The sequence below is a fragment of the Alligator mississippiensis genome, chromosome 13 (assembly GCF_030867095.1).
Source record: "Alligator mississippiensis isolate rAllMis1 chromosome 13, rAllMis1, whole genome shotgun sequence".
Taxonomy (NCBI): domain Eukaryota; kingdom Metazoa; phylum Chordata; order Crocodylia; family Alligatoridae; genus Alligator; species Alligator mississippiensis.
The window spans coordinates 54,956,367-54,973,435 of NC_081836.1; the positions used below are offsets into that span (position 1 = coordinate 54,956,367).

The window sequence follows — 17,069 nt, forward strand, 5'->3', positions numbered from 1 at the left end:
CATGCTCACACCTCTGCCCACAGGCACAGTACCACAGCCAGTCAGTGCCCAGGTACTGAGACCCTCTGCTGGAAGGTGCTGCTGGAGAAGAGTGGTCTGCATATTCATAGCCATGCTCTGTCTCTCTTGGGCTTCACCCCCTGGCAGGGTAAAGCCAGGACGTGCCAGCCCTGAGGCCTAGTCCCCCTGGTGCTACAGAGCCACTCCAGGGGAGCCACAAGCCAAGCCCAGTGCCAAGGGGAGGGCATCTCATTTCTTAACTGCACCAGCATTGCCCCTGGACCACAACTGGTCCTGCGCCCAGCTCTCTCCCATCCCCTGGTTTGCTGGGCTCCCCCTGCCCCACCACGGCCCAGCCTGCATAACCCTGTCCTCCCCTCACACCCAGCTATGCCGACGTCCTGTTCGTGACCATGCCCTCGAGAAATATGCTGGAGTTCAACCTGATCAGCGAGAAGCTCATCCTCTTCTCCCCCAAGGCTGCCCAGGTGAAGGCCATGATTGACTACTTCATCACTGAGATCAAGAAGGTGAGGAGCGCCTGGGGCTGGAGCAGAGCAGAGCAGAGCAGGGGGCGTGGGTCCCAGAGGGCTCAGGCAGGGTACGGGGGCTATGGAGAAAAGTAAGGAGAGAGGTGGTGTGACTGAGTGCCCTGACCATGGTTCCAGGGTGTATTCGAGTGGGCGAGAATGGTGTTACCATGTGAGAGTGTCCTTGGTGTGTCGGTGGTTGTAATATGTGTGTAGCTGGTGGGTGGTTGTGTGCTATGTGGGCTGCGTGTGTGTGAGCGATTGTGTGGCCTTACTCTGAGAGCAGCGTGCATTTCTGTGGGGTCGTAGTCTGAGTGCGAGGTGTGGGGGCAGTAGCTGCCCCCATGTGCAGGGGGCATCCTGCTTTTGCTGCATGCCAGCTTCTACTCCCAGCCTGGGCTCAGTGTCCAGTATCCGCATGCATGAGTCCAGGGGTGGGTCTAGAGGAGGGGCAGTAATGTGGCTGCACCCCCTTTTTGGGATGGGACTGCACTATGGGAGCTCCAGCGACTACTTTTAAGCCCTTAAAGGAAGAGAAAATCCACTCCTCTCCTTTTCTGGTACTCCCTTGCATGCTGGTGTTACTTCCCCTGCTGTCCTGGGGTGGGGGAAGTATCCGAGCTGTTCCCATTGGCCCATGCTAGACTGTGGGACCAGCTCTGCTGAGGATGGGGGCACTGGCAGTGGCTCCCATGGGTGTGCTATGTGGGGTTGTATTCTGAGCCTGGGGTCTGCATTCAGTAGGTGTGCGTGCATGCATGCATGCGTGTGTGTGTGTCTGCATACAGTAGGGGTGTGTGCATGTGTGTATGCATGTGTGTCTGCATTCAGTAGGTGTGCATGCATGTGTGTATGTGTGTGTCTGCATACAGTAGGGGTGTGTGCATGTGCGTATGCATGTGTGTCTGCATTCAGTAGGTGTGCATGCATGTGTGTATGTATACGTGTGTTTGCATTCAGTAGGTGTGCGTGTGTGCATGTATGCATATGTATGTCTGCATTCAGTAGGCGTGCATGTATGCTTGTGTGTGTCTGCATTCAGTAGGTGTGCGTGTGTGCGTGTGTACTGTGTACAGGGCTTGTATTCTGCTCTCGGTGCCTTGGGGCTGTATTCTGAGCATGGAGGGGTATTCACCGGCTGTCCCATGGGGGTGCCACGTGTGCTGTTTTACTCTGCCGCTGGCTGGTGCCCGCTGTGCTGTGACTGGTGTGTGAGGCCCTGGTGCCTGGTGCGGGGCCCAGCCCAGCTGTGTGGCTCTCTCCTCCTTGCAGGACTCTCAGTACGTGGTCGCCGTGAAGAACCACGTTGCAATGGACAGCAGCCAGCTGAGTTTCCACAAGGGCGACATCGTCCACCTGCAGCCGCTGGAACACCCCAAGAAAGGTGAGTCACATGGGGCCTGCTCCAGGCCGGGCCCTGCAGGCTGGGGCTGCGTGCAGGAGGGAGCAGGAGAACAAGCCCTGGGAGGCAGGCAGGGAGCTCAGCCCTGTATGACACCCTGCCCCTCTCCCACCCCACAGACTATTATTACGGCTACGTGGTGCGCAAGAAGCTGATGTACCTGGAGGAGCTGAAGCGTGGCACCCCGGATTTCGGTGAGTGGCTCTGGAGTGCCATGCTGTGTTGTCCTGGTCCCCATCCCCATGTGCTCTGTCCCCTGGGCCCTCTGCCCCTTTCTCTGATGTCTCCCTTCCTCTCCTCCCCAACCCACCCCAGAGGGGCAGCCCCAAATGCAGGAGCCAGAGCCCTATGGCAGGGCACAGCTTCTCATACCACCTCCCCAGGGCACCTGCTGGCCTGCCCTTTCCCACCATTGCATAGGCGTGCCTGAGTGTGTTGTGCATAGGGAGGATGAGAACCTACCACTGCTGCCCCTGGAAGGAGCTCCTCCTCTGGCTTCAGTTTAGGGGCCTGTGTTTCTCACACTGGGGACTGATGCAGGGGGAAGCTCCTGGGCTCAGTCCTACCTGGGCAGGTGCTGTCACATTTCCATCTGGCTCAGTCAGGGGTGCAGTGCCAGGGCTCTGGCCAGGGGTTGGGTGAGTCAGCCAATCTCCCAGTCATTGATGTGTATCAGAGAGCCCCAAAGGAGGCATCCATCAGCCAACAGCTGAGCAGGCCCAGGTGGGGTCCAGAGAGAACCCTTGTCCTTTGCAGTGGGGGGGGTCCCGTAGGGCAGGCACCTGCTCCCACACCCACTGGGCACAGGCCACCCAGGAGCTCATGGGGAGCCAGTATAGGGGGGGCAGCCAGAGAGGAGCTGCTTTGAAGGGTGCATCTGCCTGGCTTCAGCCCTGGGCCGCGGCTCTAGGGTCAGGCTGGACGTGGTCTGTATGAAGAAAGGGCAGGCAGAAAAGCCACTGTAGAAGTACTGACAGCCCCAATTACAGGGGCTGGGTGAAAGCGCTGTTAGCCAGGCCTGGGATTGGGGTGGGGGGGCCTGTGCCCCAGCCCTGCCCTACAGACTGCTCATGCCCCATCTGCTTGGTCCAGGGTGGAAGTTCGGTGCCATCCATGGCCGCTCAGGGCTCTTCCCCATGGACTACGTCCAGCCTGTGGCAGCCCCGGACTTCGTGCACCTACCGGCCGACAAGAAGGAAGAACCCAAGAACAAACGGGGCAAGGTGGCAGCCTCCGCGGCTGTGGCTGCGGCTGTGGCCTCAACTGCCATGGCCCGGGAGCTGGACAGGAAGGGTGAGGTGAGCAGCTGTCCCTAGGGCCCTGGGAGACTGGGACTGGCTGGGCTGCAGTGGAGGGCACTGGCTGGGTGGCAGGTGCAGGTACCAGTCCATGGGCTGGGAAGGAGACCGTGGCCAAGGCCCTGCAGCTGGCCTGGTCAGTGGTGGCAGCAGCCTAGGTCTGCTGCGGCTGGGCACGCTCTCTACAGCACCCCAAGGGTTAAAGGCTAGAGACCCCCCCAGTGCACCCAGACCCTGGAGCCCACGTCCTTCTGCCCCCAGGACACCCCCACGGGCAGCGACAGTGCAGATAAAGCAGCAGAGGCCAGTGGCGAGCTTCCCAGGGACGGTGCCCTGCCGGCGGGGCCATCCACTATGATGGACTTTGCCAGGAAGTATTTCCGCGGTGCCCAGAAGCCGACGTCGTGAGTGTTTGTGGTGGGGGCGACTTTTCACCTTTCACCCTCCTGTGACCCCCTCCCCCCGCATCAGCTCCGTGTGCCAGGAGCGAGGTGGGGGGTAACACAGGTCCCAGTGGGACGATGTCTGGGTGACAGCACCTGCCATGCACCCCCTGACTGCCTGCCTCCCCTGCAGAGCCAGGGGCCACCCCCAGCCCTGCTGCGCTGCTCACGAGTGCCCCTGCTAGCGGGGCAAGGAACTGCCCCCAGGGGATTTGTGCTGGACTCCTGGGGGCTGTGCTCTGGTGCTGCCATGTCCCGGGCAGCAGTGGGACATGCAAGTGCTGGAAACCCAGACCCAGGTTTTGCAGCTGCAGCAGCAAGCCAAGAAGGAGGCTGTGCGTCAACCAGAGACTGGCTCAAGAAGCAAGGGGGGGTCCTGCTTTTAGGTAGACGGTCACAGGGGTCAGGGTCAAAAGCAACAGGCCCGAGGGAAGGAGTAGGTAAAAGATAAATAGACCTTAACACTGTGGTAACATCCACTCAGCACCTTCATCCCTGCCATGCCTCCGGAGGTGTCCCCAAATCAGCCTTCAGTCCCCAGAGCACTCAAACAGCAGCCTGCGGTTGCCTCCAAGTCTGAGTCCAGCTCTTTCCGTCCGCAGCCCTGGCTGATCCAGTCCCACCCCGCACCCTTGGGCATCCATCGACCACGCATTCCCTTGTCACTACTCTGTCCTTCTCTTCCTGCCTCTTCCTTTGCCCTCCGGCCCCTGAGGTTTTGTGGGAGTTGCAGCCCAGGTTACAGTCAGCACGGCTCTGCCCCCAGCTGTTACACACATCCATGCACATGACAGCTGAGCACAGCTCCCAGCCGCAGGGATAGCTGCTCCTCGCCCAGCCAAGCTCCTCGTTCTTTCCCCGCAGGGACTCCTTCAAACAGAAATCCAAGAAGGGACGGGACGTGCCAGGCATGGCAGAGAAGCTCAAGTTCACCAAGGTAACTGGGACGGTGCTCGCTGCCCTCACCACAGCCCAGCCGTGTGAACCGGGGGGTCTGAAGCAGCTGTGCTAGGGCCCACCCTGTCCCAGGGCTCCAGGACCTCGGGTCTGGCTGCCCTCAAGGGAAGGGATCCCTGCTTCTTTGCACTGGGGCGAGGATCTAGCTGGCGAGCTCCTGTGACCAGCGTCTGTGAGTGTGGGTAGCTGAGGCTGGGGTGCCAGGGGGCACAGGGCTAAGCAAGGGCTGCACACTTGCTGTCTCCACAGGCCTAGCTCACGGGCACCCCATACTGCCCTCCTGCCACCCCAGAGGGTGCCTAGTGCTCCCTCTTGTCCCCCTCCATTGCAAGGACTCCCTGCCGCTCTTGCAACAGGGCCTTGGTGCTCATCCCTTTCTCCTGTGCCAGGTTTACATGCAAGCCCCTACACCAGGTCCCCTGCTCTTGCTCCTGTGCCTGGGCTCTGAGTGCTCATGTTCCCCCACTGGAGTCCTCCCCCCAACACCATGCCAAGGGGATCCCTTGTGTCCCTCCTCCCTCCCTCCCCCATCATTAGTTCTTGTCGTTAAGGGGCCAGCATGGTACTCTCTGGGGACCAGAAGAGGCACCGGTAAGGTGCTGGTGGGGGCATTGGCCACTGCAATGGTTTGTGGACAGCCGCCAAGGAGCTCGATGCTACCTCCACTGAATGGGTACCAGGGGATGCAGGGAGGAGGAAGAAGTGAGGGCAGCAGGTGCTGGAGATTCACTCTCTGCTTCTCCTCTCCCCGGGCAGTCGCCCATCCAGGAGTCGCTGATCGAGTTCACCGACAGCAGCATGAGCAAGATGGCAGTCGAGGCCTTCCAAGGTACGCAGGGGGCTCTGCCTGTCCCTGCAAGGTCCAGCCCAGCCTGCACTAGCTACTGGGGGCACCTCAAGCCACCCCAAGATGGGGTGGCAAGATGCGAGCCCCACCTAGGTGTCCTGGGCTGCTCTCCCGCGGGAACACAGAAAGAACCCAGCAGGGGCCGTTTGGTCCCATCCTTGGTCTCCTGGAACCGCCGGTGCTGAGACATCCTTGGCCAATGTGCCCAGGCAGGGGCAGCCTTTCAGGGCAATACATGCCTCTGGGACACCCTCCAGCCTCAGCTTTGGTGCTGAGAAACCAGCTGGACGCTCTGTGATCTCAGAGCCACCCCCTTAGTGGGGATCTGCCTGCTGTACCCAGGCTTTGTGGGTTTACTCGCCTGTGTCCTGCCCAGCACAAGTCCCTGCCCCTCCAGGACCCTCACCCAGGGCCACTTGGCCTCCCAGTGCCCCGTGCTCAGGAGAAAGCATTGGGACCCAGGCCTGGTGGTGTCAGGGTCTGGCAGCGAGTGAGTCAAAAAGCCTGGGGGAGCAGGACCAAGGAGGATCCTGCAGCTGGGAGCTAGGGGGAATCTGCCAGGGGGGACAAATCAGAGCCAGGGAGGAAGGAGGGCTGGCAGCGCCGGGCTCCACAGGGCCCTCACCCGCTGTGTAGGGCTGTCATGAGCACACCAGCATGCCCCCATTTGGGGACACGGCAACTCTGCCAAGTGGCACAAGCCTGAAGGGCCTACAGGAACCCCATGGTCACCGAGACCGTGGGACCAGCTCTGCAGCGAGCCAGCAGAAGGGTGCAGAGCCCTGACGCCATGGCCGGTTTGTCCTTCTGCAGCCGTGATGAAGTTCATGGGTGACCACCCTCTCAAGGGACAGACAGAGCTGGACATTGTCTGTGTCATCTTGAAGGTGAGCAACCAGGCCCTGCCCTGAGCGGAGCCCTGTGGGTGCTGAGTGCCAGGGGACCAGGCTTGCTCCCTGGGAGCCCCGGGGTGCTGGAGGGATGTTGCCGAGGGCAGAGTGAAACCATGTGGCCTTTGAGCAGTCCTAGGACCTGGCTGCCCCCCTCCAATGTGCTCCTGGGGTCAGGGGAGGAAGCTGGGGGTGCAGGGGAGCCCCTCGCCACCAGCATGATGCCAGAAACCTGTGCCTTTCCCCCGCAGATGTGTGGTGACCACGAGGCGCTGAGGGATGAAGTCTACTGCCAGGTCATCCGCCAGGTCACCGGCAACGCCAGCTCCAAGACGTGAGTGCACGGCTCCCCCTGCTCCCCCCGCTCACTGGGCAGCTTGTCCGTGCTTCCTGCCAGCGGCCAGGACTTCGTGTCCTCCATACCTCCCACCCCAGCTCCAGGGGCCCCGAATGCGGCAGCCCAGGCCAGAGTGGCAGCAGTGAGGTCTTCCCTCCTGTGACATGGAGATCCCTCCATGTCACAGACCCATGCTCTCTTTCCTTCCTCTCTGTCTGTACTCCTCCCTCCTCTTCTCTCTCCTTTCCCCTTCTCTCCCATCAGCTTCTCGTAACCCCGCCATTCTTTCCCTTTCCCTCGCTTGCCCGCCAGCACTGACTGGGGGCAGTGTGGAGGGACTTAATGCCCCAAGCCTGACAGGTCCCGGGGCTCCCTGCCCTGAGCAATCCTCTCCCCAACAGGGACAGCTCGCAGAAGGGCTGGAGGCTGCTCTACATCCTCACTGCCTACTACAAGTGCTCCGAGGTCTTCAGGCCGCACCTGCTGTCCTTCCTGCAGGAGGTCTGCAGCAGCCCTGGTCTGCACTTCCAAGGTACGACACGTAGCCCCACCTGGGGGCTTCCCCAGGCCGTGGGCCCAGCTCGAGGTCAGTACTAGAGGGACTGGCCTGCTGGATTGGGCACTAGCTGGGACATGGGAGACAAGGGGTCAGTTCTTGGCTCTGCCACAGATTCCCTAGGTGGCCCTGGGCAAGTTACTTGATCTGCCCTGTCAATCCAATGGGACAGCACCAAAGCAACAGCTATGGGGATGCATCCACTGAAGAGTGAGAAGGGGTGAGACACCACAGTGATGGGCTCCACGCGGTCACCTAGCCAGTGCAGGCAGGGAGGGATTGATGAGCACCAGGCAGGGCTGTCGTCTCCATTAGGCAAGGGCCTGGAGAGGCAAGGGACTTGCCCGAGGGGAGGCAGGCAGCCACGGGCACAGCCAGGAACGGAGCCCAGAGCTGCCTTGACAGGTTAGAGGTCTGCTCCCAGCTCCCCTCGCTTTGGATTCATGCCGCCTTGCTTGCCTTGCAAAGTGCAAGCAGACAGAGCAGGCCTGGGGCTGGGCCTGGCTGCGGGGGCTTTGCTTTTTGCTCTGGGTCTTGGCAGAGTGGAGCTGTGCGGGGAAGGAGCCCGCACAAGGCCTCCCCATTCGGGAGGAGGTCGGGGGCGGCTGCCCACATCAGCCCCACCCTGCAGAAACACGAAGGAGCCCATCTGTCAGGCGGTTATGAGACAGCCCCTGATTGCCTCTTGCCAGCAGTTATCTGCTCATTAAAAGCTCTAGATTTCAAGCTGCTTAAGTGGTTCTCAGGGAGGAGGTGGCTGGTGATGAGGGATTGCCCCGGCCTGGAGCCCAGCCAGGGACTCCCAGCCTGGAGCTCAGCCTGACCTCCTGCTGGACCACAGGTGCTGGACACAGCAGTGCCAGATGCACCAGAGCCACCGCTGATGCCAACGGAGCTGATCTCAGCTGGCCTGCCTCATCCCCTGCTCCAGCGGGTAGCACTGCTGGACCGGTCAGCTGGACCGCCCACTGGCTGCGTTTCTCCCCTGCCTTCTTCCCCAATCTGAGCCTGGCTTTCACAGCGAGCCGCTCCTCCGTCGTGAGCGAGAGCCGTGCTCTGGACACCCTGCCTCCCGGGGGTGATGGAGAGCTGGGCCCTGCCTGCCTAGCACCTGTCTCTGCCCTGACCCCCGCCCGTGTCCGTGTCTCTCAGGGATCGCCAAGGCTTGTGAGCAGAACCTCAAGAAGACCTTCCAGTGCGGCGGCCGGACCAGGTTTCCCAGCAGCATGGAGCTCAAAGCCATGGTGGTGAGTGCCCGAGACCAGGCCTGGCCTGTGGAGAGCGCCACGGTGGGGGGCCACACTGCAGCACACCCAGCTCAGCACAGCACGGGCACTGCCTCTGCCCGCAGCCCCTCCAGCACACCCGGTACAGCCCAGGCTCCTGCCTCTCTTGTCATGGTCCCTGCGGCTCTGTGCCGAGCGGGCAGCATGCAGCAGTTGAGGTCCCTCTCCAGAAGCTGGGGGCAGCGAGCTTTGCTCTTGTCCTGCAGGTTTTTTGCTGCAGGGGGGTAGATTTCAAGTCCTTTCCCAACTCCCAATCTCCAGGGTGGAGGCACGAGGGGCTGGCCTCCCCAGGGCACTGGACCCCATGGTGGCAGTGGGAGCTGGGGGCACTGAGCACTTGTGCCCACCTGGACCTGCCAGAGGGTTTCCAGGCTCTGAAGCCTTCATGCTCCTCCTCCGCAGGCCGGAAGGAGTGCGAAACGACAGCTGTTCCTCCTGCCTGGTGGCATCGAGAAGCACCTGAAGATCAAAACCTGTTCGGTAGGTCGGGGAAGGTGGGCAGGGAATCCAAGCCCTGCACCCCTTTCCTCCCCAGGCCTGGTTTGGGGGGGTGGGAAGTTTCCCATGCACGAGTGTGCTCAGGGAAGGGTCCCCCAGTGACCACTCTGAGCCACCCCCAAAAGCACCCAGGTGCCCCCAACCACCCACTGCCTGGGGAGGTGGGGAGAAGGGATTTGCCTCCAGGAAGCATCTTCCCCCTTTGACTCGGCAGCACACGTGCAGCGGTGGTGGATTGAGGGGGTGGGGGCTGGGTTGGGCACACCGGGGCTGTTGGGCACATCCGGAGCTGGGGCCCAAACTTCCAGGGTTGGAGCCGGTGCTCCAGGCTTTGGGCCAGCAGGCAGGAGCAGCTCCTCTCCCAGCAAGTCTGTGCTCAGGGTTCACACCGTTTGCCAGAGACCAGTGCCTCTGGGAGCCAGCGTGTGTGGATGTGCCGATCTGGAGCCCCACAAAGTGCGCTGGAGGCTCCCATGGTTCTGCTGCACTTGGTGTCTGGTGCCGGAGAGGGGCAAGTCTCCTGGGGCCTCCAGACCTGGCCCCCAGTGAAGATGCTTGGAGAGGCACCCGCATTTCAGGACACTTCCTTGTGCCAGCTGAGTCCCCCAGTGGGGCTGGGCAGTCCCTCCACGTGAGCTCCAGGGACCAGGGCGCTTGCAGACGCAGGGACAGGCTCAGGAGCAGGGCAGACCCCCGGGCAGGGGCATCACCCTGGGAGCTCCCTGCAGTGGGGTGGCACAGCCCAGTGCCAGGGGCACCTTCCCAGCAGCACAGTTCCCCTCTCCAGGTTGCGCTGGATGCGGTCGAGGAGCTGTGTGATGAGATGGGGCTGCACCGGCCTGAGGCTTTTGATGAGTACATCATCTTCGTGGTCTCCAGCAGGGGTGAGTCCCACTCCCTGCCCCAGCACATCCCCCCATCCTGCCTTTCCTCTGCCCCGCTGCATCGGCCGTCTGCTGGGTGGATGCTGCCCTGAGTGCAGGAGCCCTCTGGCTGGTATCTCAGCACTTTCCCTAGGGCCAAATTCCCAGGAAATGCCAGGGCCAGAGGTGAAAAGTCTTTGCCCACCCAGCACTTTCTGGGGAGCAGCAGCCCACATTGCCTGTCCAGCTCCGCTGGCCCTCATCCTTGTGTCTCTGGGGTGGCCACTCGCGTGACTCCAAGACCAGCACACGTAGGCAGTGGCATCCTCAGCGCAGGGTGCTCTTCTCCCAGGTGCTCCCAAGGTAGCACAAACCAGAGCACCTGAGTGGGAATGACCCCGAGCTGACTGCTGCGCTGTGAATTATGTAGCTTTGTGGCCTTTGAGGCTGGGTAAGCTCTGAATTTCTCAGGGGACAGAAATCCACCCCCCACCAGCATCATAGAGGATTAGACACAAGGGCAGCATCCTGACCCCGACCTGCCCAGCCCTTCTGGCCAGCCCCACATGCCTGACCCCGGCCCATGCTCCTGGCAGGTCAGAACGTGCGCCCCCTGAGCCGCAGGGAGTACATCCTGGACGTGGCCACGGAGATGGAGCGCGTGGACCCCAACTACACCTTCTGGTGCCGCCGCGTCATCTGGATGCAGCCGCTCAAGTTTGACAACGAGCTGTACGTCACCGCGCACTACAACCAGGTAAGGGCTCCGGGCTGGGGGTGCGGGGAACTCGCCACCCTCCCCCTCGTCCTCCCGGGCCCAGGGGTGGCCAGGGGTCTGTCGTGCATGGCAGCAGCTCTGTGCCTGCAAGGGAGCTGGGAGAGGTGTTCGCGCCAGCCTGCTGCTGGGCTTCGAGTGCCTCCCTCAAGCTAAGGAGGGTCCAGTTACGTCACTTGTAGATGGGAGATGTCCAGGGAGGTGTGGGCAGCTAGTGGTGGTGACTGAGTTGGGGGATGCCCTTTCCTCCGAGGTGCCGGTCCCCTGCCCCATTGCCAGAGTAAACTCTCAGGGCTCTTGGAGACCCACAGCACCTCTCGGTCAGAGCAGGCCTGGGCCCCCGGCTGCCCTCGCGGCATGTGAATGAATGGCCCTCTTTGCCTGATGTTCCTGCAGAAGAATTGGGTTACAAGAACATGAAGATGGTGGTCAAGCCAAGCCCCCTCCCTATGTGCAGCCCCCTTTGTCCAGCACAGCACCCACCCCCTCGTGCTCTCTTTCCCCCTCAGGTCCTCCCTGACTACCTCAAGGGGCTCTTCAATGTGTTTCCTCCTGTGAAGCCCAGTGACCAGCAGCTCCAGCAGATCGCCAAGCTGGCAGCCCTGCAGCACCGGGCCAAGGACAGCCTGTATCTGCCCACCGTGTAGGTGCTGGGGCAGGGGCTGGGCTTGAGTGCTCTCCTGGGCGTTATGAACAGCATCTGGTGGGGAGCGCAGTGTAGTGGTGAGAGCAGAGGACCCTGGAGGCCTGGGCATCCCTGCAGACTCCATGACTAGTTGCTCATGGAGCTGTGGGGGAGCCACTTACCTTCTCCTTGTCCAGATGCCCTTACAGTCCTCGCTGCCTCCTCCCAGGGGTTACTGCGCTTGGTTGTTTGTGGTTGGAGATCCTCTGCCCCGGACAGACAGGCCAACACGGTCCCCAGGGTGACCAGACAGGCCACGCTTCAGCCACTGGCCCTAAATTTGGTCCTGTCCACCCCGCAAATCTCTCCTTTGGACCACACAGTGCTCTTTGCCCAGCTGGCTGGGGGCTGTGGATGAGAGCCTGGGTCTGGTCTCACTTGGGCCAGTAGCCAGTCAGCGTGCAGCAAGGACATGGGGTGAAACACTCAAGTGGCAAGAGTCCTTCAGTGCCTGCCCACAGTTCCCATGTATGCCCACCACAGACGACATCGCCCCCAGGTCCCTGGAGAGTCACAGGCAGAGGGAACCACGGGACATGCTCCTCACTGGCCCAGCACCCCCAGTGGGGCATGCAGCGCCCAGGAGGGCTCATTGCCATAGGGGAGCCAGGCATGCCCAGTCTGGGCTGCCCCAGGTGTTTGGACCCCTTCCCAGAGCCCTCACCGCAACATTGACCTGCCCCTGCACCGAGCGAGCACCTAGCAGTCGGGGTGGGCCCTGGGCTCAGATCAGAGCCTATGCTCATGTCCCTGTTGATACTTGGAGTAGATACAACCCTGGGATGCAGGTCTCTGCCTGGCCCTGGCTGGTGGTGACCCCCTCTCCTGTGCTCCCCCCCTCAGCCGGGAGGCACAGGACTACATCCCGCCGCAGTTCTGCCGCATGCAGCACATCCAGTCCTGGTTCAACATGGTGATGCAGCACATGCAGCAGGTCCAGGCTCTCAGCGCCCACCAGGCGAGAGCCCAGTTCCTAGGTAAGATGTCTCCCACCATGGACACAAGGGTCAGCCCCTAGTGACCCACAGTGGGCACAAGCGCCCGTCAGCCCCCTCCAGGAGTGCTCCTGAGTACTCGCTTGCTGCCGTGGGAGACCTGCCCTCTCACAACTCTCTGTCAGTGGGGAGTGTTGCTTCCCCTGCTGTTCTAGGCCAGCCTGCAAAGGGGCCCTTGGTTGGGGTGGGATGGCATGGGCTGCGCTGATACTGGGACCAGCCATGGTGGGACGGGACGGTTCCCCTCCAGGACCTCCTCAGCCCCAGCCCCCACCACCAGGATCAGGCTCCCCGGCCTCTCTGCTGACAGTGTCCCCTCCACAGGGCTCGTGAGCGCCTTCCCCATGTTCGGCTCATCCTTCTTCTACATTCAGAGCTGCAGCAACACCACCATCGCCTCACCCTGCATCCTGGCCGTCAACCAGAACGGCCTCAACTTCCTCAACAAGGAGACCCACGTAGGTGTGGGCCGGTGGGCCCGGTCCCAATCATGCCTGCTTGCTTTGGAGGCAGGCGGAGCTGAGCTCTGGGTAGCACCATCTCAGAGCTGCCCACGAGCAGCAGAGGGTCCAGGGGAGCTCACGGCTCCCTGGCATACCCAAGCTGCCCCCGCAAACACTGCTCTGTCCCTGGGGCTCTTGTGATGACCACACCTGATGCCTGCTGCCAAACCTGGCACGTCAGGCAGGGGTGGGAGCACCTCAGCCGGGCATCACTCCCTGACCCAGTGGCACCATCCCTTGGAGAACAGGGCCCATGGCAGCCCATGCAGGTTTGGAGGAAGGCTGTGTGCTATAGCACCCTGGGGCTTAAGGTAGCCCAGTGGGTCCAGTTTGGGCAAGTCCATCTTGAGTAATTAGGGGGCTCAGGGAGCCTGCATCCTTCACTCACTAAGTCACCCCCCAGCCACTCTCACTGGCCCACGTCCCTCACAATATGCCAGAGACCCTCATGTCATGCATGGGGACCTCCTGTCTTGGAGGAACCAGCAGCTGCGAATTCCTAAGGTGGCCGAGGGCAGGGAGCTGGCTCCCGCTGTCTCTCTGTCGTGGGGCTGCAGCTCCGTTCTGGGCTTGCACAGCTCCTGGCGCAGCGGTGCCTGGGCGTTCCTCAGCTTAACAGCGCCTAGTACTCCTAGCGTGGAGGAATCTGGTTAGGGAGCACTGGGACGGTCCCCTAGTGCTGCAGGTCTAAGGGCACTCCTCCCCTGCAGGAGCTGATGGTGATGTTCTCGCTGAAGGAGGTCCAGTCCGCGAGGACACAGCAGCCCTCAGCCGGCTCCAGCTACCCCTACGTGGAGCTCACGCTGGGAGACGTGATGTCACAGAGTGTCACGCAGCTGCAGCTTGACCAGGTACGAAGGCCGGCGGCTCTGGAGACCATGGAAAACCACCCACTCATCTTCCCCCTGGGGCCCTGTGGCCTGTCCAGGATTGGAGACGCAAGAACAGGGTCCAGCTGGGGCGTCGGTGCCCGCGGGGTGGGCAGGCTGCCGGAGAAGGCTGCTATGTTGGTGGCTCCTCTGCCTCGCGCTTCTGTGGCTCTCAGTCCCGATCCTAGGGCAGGGCTGCCCAGCAGCCCCCTGCTGTGACTGCAGCCTACTGCGGTGGGTTGGGGAGCGCCCATCCCCACCGGGACGAGATGCAGGAAGAAGGCGCCTGAGCTCACCTGCCTCCTTGGGACGCCCCATGTGATGCTCCAGGGATGCAGCCCCTTTAATTCTCTCCTTCTTGCTTCTCTTCTCTCTGTCTCCTTCTGGCTTTCCTCCTTGTGGCTCCTCCGCCCGGCTCTCTCGAGCGTAACCTTCCCACGGTAGGTAGCTGCTCCTTGCTCTTCTATCTGAGGAGGCCAAGCGCTCGAACCACCACGGGTCCTCGCCCCTGTTCTGGGTCAGGAGTGGGTGGCTGGGGCTTGTTTCTAAATAGTGGTCTCAAGAGCATGTGGACAGGCCCCTCGTGCTTGCTGCGTGGGGCTTGGGAGCTCAGCCCCAGCTGGGATGCAGTGTAGGCAGAGGATGGCCCCGGATGGCTCCCGTGCTGCCTCACGTGATGGGCATCAGGGAGAGACCCCCTCCCTCCCCTTACCAATTCCAGAGGGGGCCGGTAGAGACCTCCCCAGCACTGCAGCTGGCCCAGCAGGGAGGAGAAAAGCAGATCATCTGAGGAGCCGGGCCTTGCCGTGGTCACCATTAAGGGCTCCGTCCACGGACGGCAGGGGCCAGGGGCTTCTGTGCTCTCAGGCTCCCAAAGCCTAACCATAACCACAGTCCTCTGCCCACCGCTTGCAGCCGCCCACGGCAGCTCCCCCAGCACAGCTGAAGTCAGGCTGCAGGAGTGTGGGACTGCCCTGAGCAGGGCAGGGGGGTTGCTTCTGGCCATGCCAAGTCCCAGCTGCAGGTCATTACCTGGGGAGGAGCTAATGGGGTTTTGGGGGTCAGCCGAGTTAAGCTGTGCTTCCTTCCTCCGCAGGGCCTGGAGCTGTGCCGCGTGATCGCCACGCACATGGAAAGCTTGCTGTTCGCTCGTGAGAAAAGGCTCACCCTGCCGCCTAGCGAGATCACGCTGCTCTGAACACGCGTGGCCTGCCCCATCCCAGCCGCACCAGCCAAAGCCGCCGTGGGGCTACGGAGATGTCTCTGCCTCCTGGCAGGGGCACAGCACAGACCTGGCGATACCAGCTCTTGGCTGGTTCCAGTCAGCAGACGCAGCTGGTTCCAGTGAGGCTGGGCTGGTCCGTTCCCCGTGAGGACACAGCCTGGTGGCGTTGGGTCAGAGAGGGTGGGAAAGCAAAACAGACAGGAGGAGTTAAGGAGGTGGAGGAGGAAGCAGAGGAACACCAATGCCTTAATTAGGATAAGGATGCCCTCACAGACCTCCCTTGCAGTGGGGTCCTAGGACCAGGAGCAGAGACTGTTTATTAGTGACTTAACCAGGGATCATCCAGGAGCAGGCTGTGCCCGCCGGGATGGCCGCTACCCAGTTTCTACGGACCGTAGGCCTCCCACCTTTCGTACTCGTACCCACCTCTGCTACCGTGCCTGTCCTGTCCCTGAATCATTATTTTTGTAACTGGACTTGGCACTGGGGCAGCTCTCGCCTGCTCAGCCCCACTCCTGGTTTTGTAATGTTTTGCACTTGAGGTCACGCTGAGATTTTTTGTTTTTAATTGATGCAAAATTAAACCTCCCTCGGAAGCCCAAAGCCGCCTCTGCCCGGATCTGCTGAGCAGCATCAGGCCCTGCAGAGCTGTGGCCTGTTCCTCCACCCTGAGAGTGCCTGGGTTTTGAGTCTGGTTTCGTTTTACTGTGACCCTGCAGCTGCCGGAGACGTGTTCTCCATAATGCCCTGAGCTCCCTGCAGTGCTCCTGCTCTGGCTTGTGCCCTCCCCCTTTGGGAGTTGTCTGCCTGTTCCCCAGAGAAACAGGATGGGCAAGCAGGAGGGCATCAGACTATGAAAAGAGATGAGCTCCAAACCATGCTCAGATGCCTAGAAAATAGGCCAGATGCTCCCTAATGAAAGAAGCACATTTGGGCCAAGGTAAAGGGACCATGGCTGGAGGCACACTTGCCTTCACCCTCTCTCCTGCACGCACTTAGCGTCAGCTGTGCCCCCGACACCAGTGCTCAGCTTGACCCTGCCCTTGCAAAGCACTGCGATGTCCACACTAAAGCCAGAGGCTTTCTACCCGAGGGTGCTTGGCCGCGTGGCACCGTGAGGACCACGACGCAGCAGGGACATCTAGGGTGACACGTTGATGGCGGGGGAGACAGCTATCCTCTGAGCCTCTCCAGGTGCTGAGCAAGACTCAGCCTAGCCAAGGCAAGAGGCTGGTCCCTATGCAGGCAGGACGCCCCCGTGCAGCAGTGCAGTGTCCTGCCAGCGCCGGAGGGTGGGGGAGAAACCCAGACGGTCGATGCTGCGCTGCCCCGGGGGAGCACGGACTCAGCCCAGGGGCCCGACGGCCACGATGAGCCAGCACAGCTCGGGCAGCCGGCTGCTTCCCGCCGGCTCCTACCCGTGACAGCAGGGGCCGGAGCACATGACAGCCTGATGATGCGGCGCTAATTGGATTGGCAGGCGGGCAGGAGAAAGATGATTTCCAAGGGGCACGACGTGACCTGCGGGGAGGGCTTATCCGGTCACTTATTTCTGGTGCTCGGAGCTGAGGGCGGCTCCTGGAGGTCATCGCCGGACTAGGGCAGGGCTAAACGAAGGGCCGAGCGCTGCGTTCCCAGTCTCGCCGCGGCCCAGGACAGCGGTTCTCAACCGGGGCCCTGAGGTCCTGGCGAGGACACCGCACGGCTCGAGCCTGTTTGGTCTGAAACGGGCGGAGGTTTCAGACAGAAGCCCCTGGTTTTGTGCCGCCACGTGCTTTGAAACGGAGACACGCAGCGGCAGAGCCCCCGGGGGCACCCGGGCCTGGAAGAGGGAGCACGGCTGGCCTGGGGGCAGGGCTGTGGCCATTGGGGCGTCCTCCAGAGTCAAGGGCTCCCGGGGTAGCGTGCACGCCTGAACCCCTGGGCTGCGCCCTGTCCTGCCGGATACCCGTGGGGGTGCAGCAGTGGGGCACGGGCCTCCCAAGACACTTTCTGCAGCACCCCCAGGGCTGGCAGGTCGGGCACTGCCATCCAGTCGCTGCATGGGAGGCTGCAGCACCCCTCGGCCTGGGGGCACGTGCCCGCCCCGGCCTCGCCTGCCATGTGGCAC

At 62.0% G+C, this 17,069-nt stretch overlaps 1 protein-coding gene across 1 annotated transcript in view; it reads left to right on the top strand.

The window, feature by feature from the left end:
• The window catches only part of MYO15A (myosin XVA), a 52,888-nt gene extending 37,326 nt beyond the window's left edge, over positions 1-15,562 (top strand). Inside the window, exons 47-65 of the mRNA XM_059716775.1 lie at positions 389-530; positions 1,803-1,914; positions 2,052-2,126; positions 3,025-3,230; positions 3,492-3,634; positions 4,538-4,610; positions 5,387-5,459; positions 6,291-6,364; positions 6,619-6,701; positions 7,106-7,236; positions 8,413-8,507; positions 8,949-9,026; positions 9,832-9,928; positions 10,504-10,664; positions 11,192-11,325; positions 12,211-12,344; positions 12,687-12,820; positions 13,576-13,716; positions 14,831-15,562. Coding sequence (XP_059572758.1) covers positions 389-530; positions 1,803-1,914; positions 2,052-2,126; positions 3,025-3,230; positions 3,492-3,634; positions 4,538-4,610; positions 5,387-5,459; positions 6,291-6,364; positions 6,619-6,701; positions 7,106-7,236; positions 8,413-8,507; positions 8,949-9,026; positions 9,832-9,928; positions 10,504-10,664; positions 11,192-11,325; positions 12,211-12,344; positions 12,687-12,820; positions 13,576-13,716; positions 14,831-14,932 — 2,188 coding nt within the window. The 3' untranslated portion in view covers positions 14,933-15,562. The remainder of the gene's footprint in view (positions 1-388; positions 531-1,802; positions 1,915-2,051; positions 2,127-3,024; positions 3,231-3,491; positions 3,635-4,537; positions 4,611-5,386; positions 5,460-6,290; positions 6,365-6,618; positions 6,702-7,105; positions 7,237-8,412; positions 8,508-8,948; positions 9,027-9,831; positions 9,929-10,503; positions 10,665-11,191; positions 11,326-12,210; positions 12,345-12,686; positions 12,821-13,575; positions 13,717-14,830) is intronic.
• Positions 15,563-17,069: the final 1,507 nt, after the last annotated feature.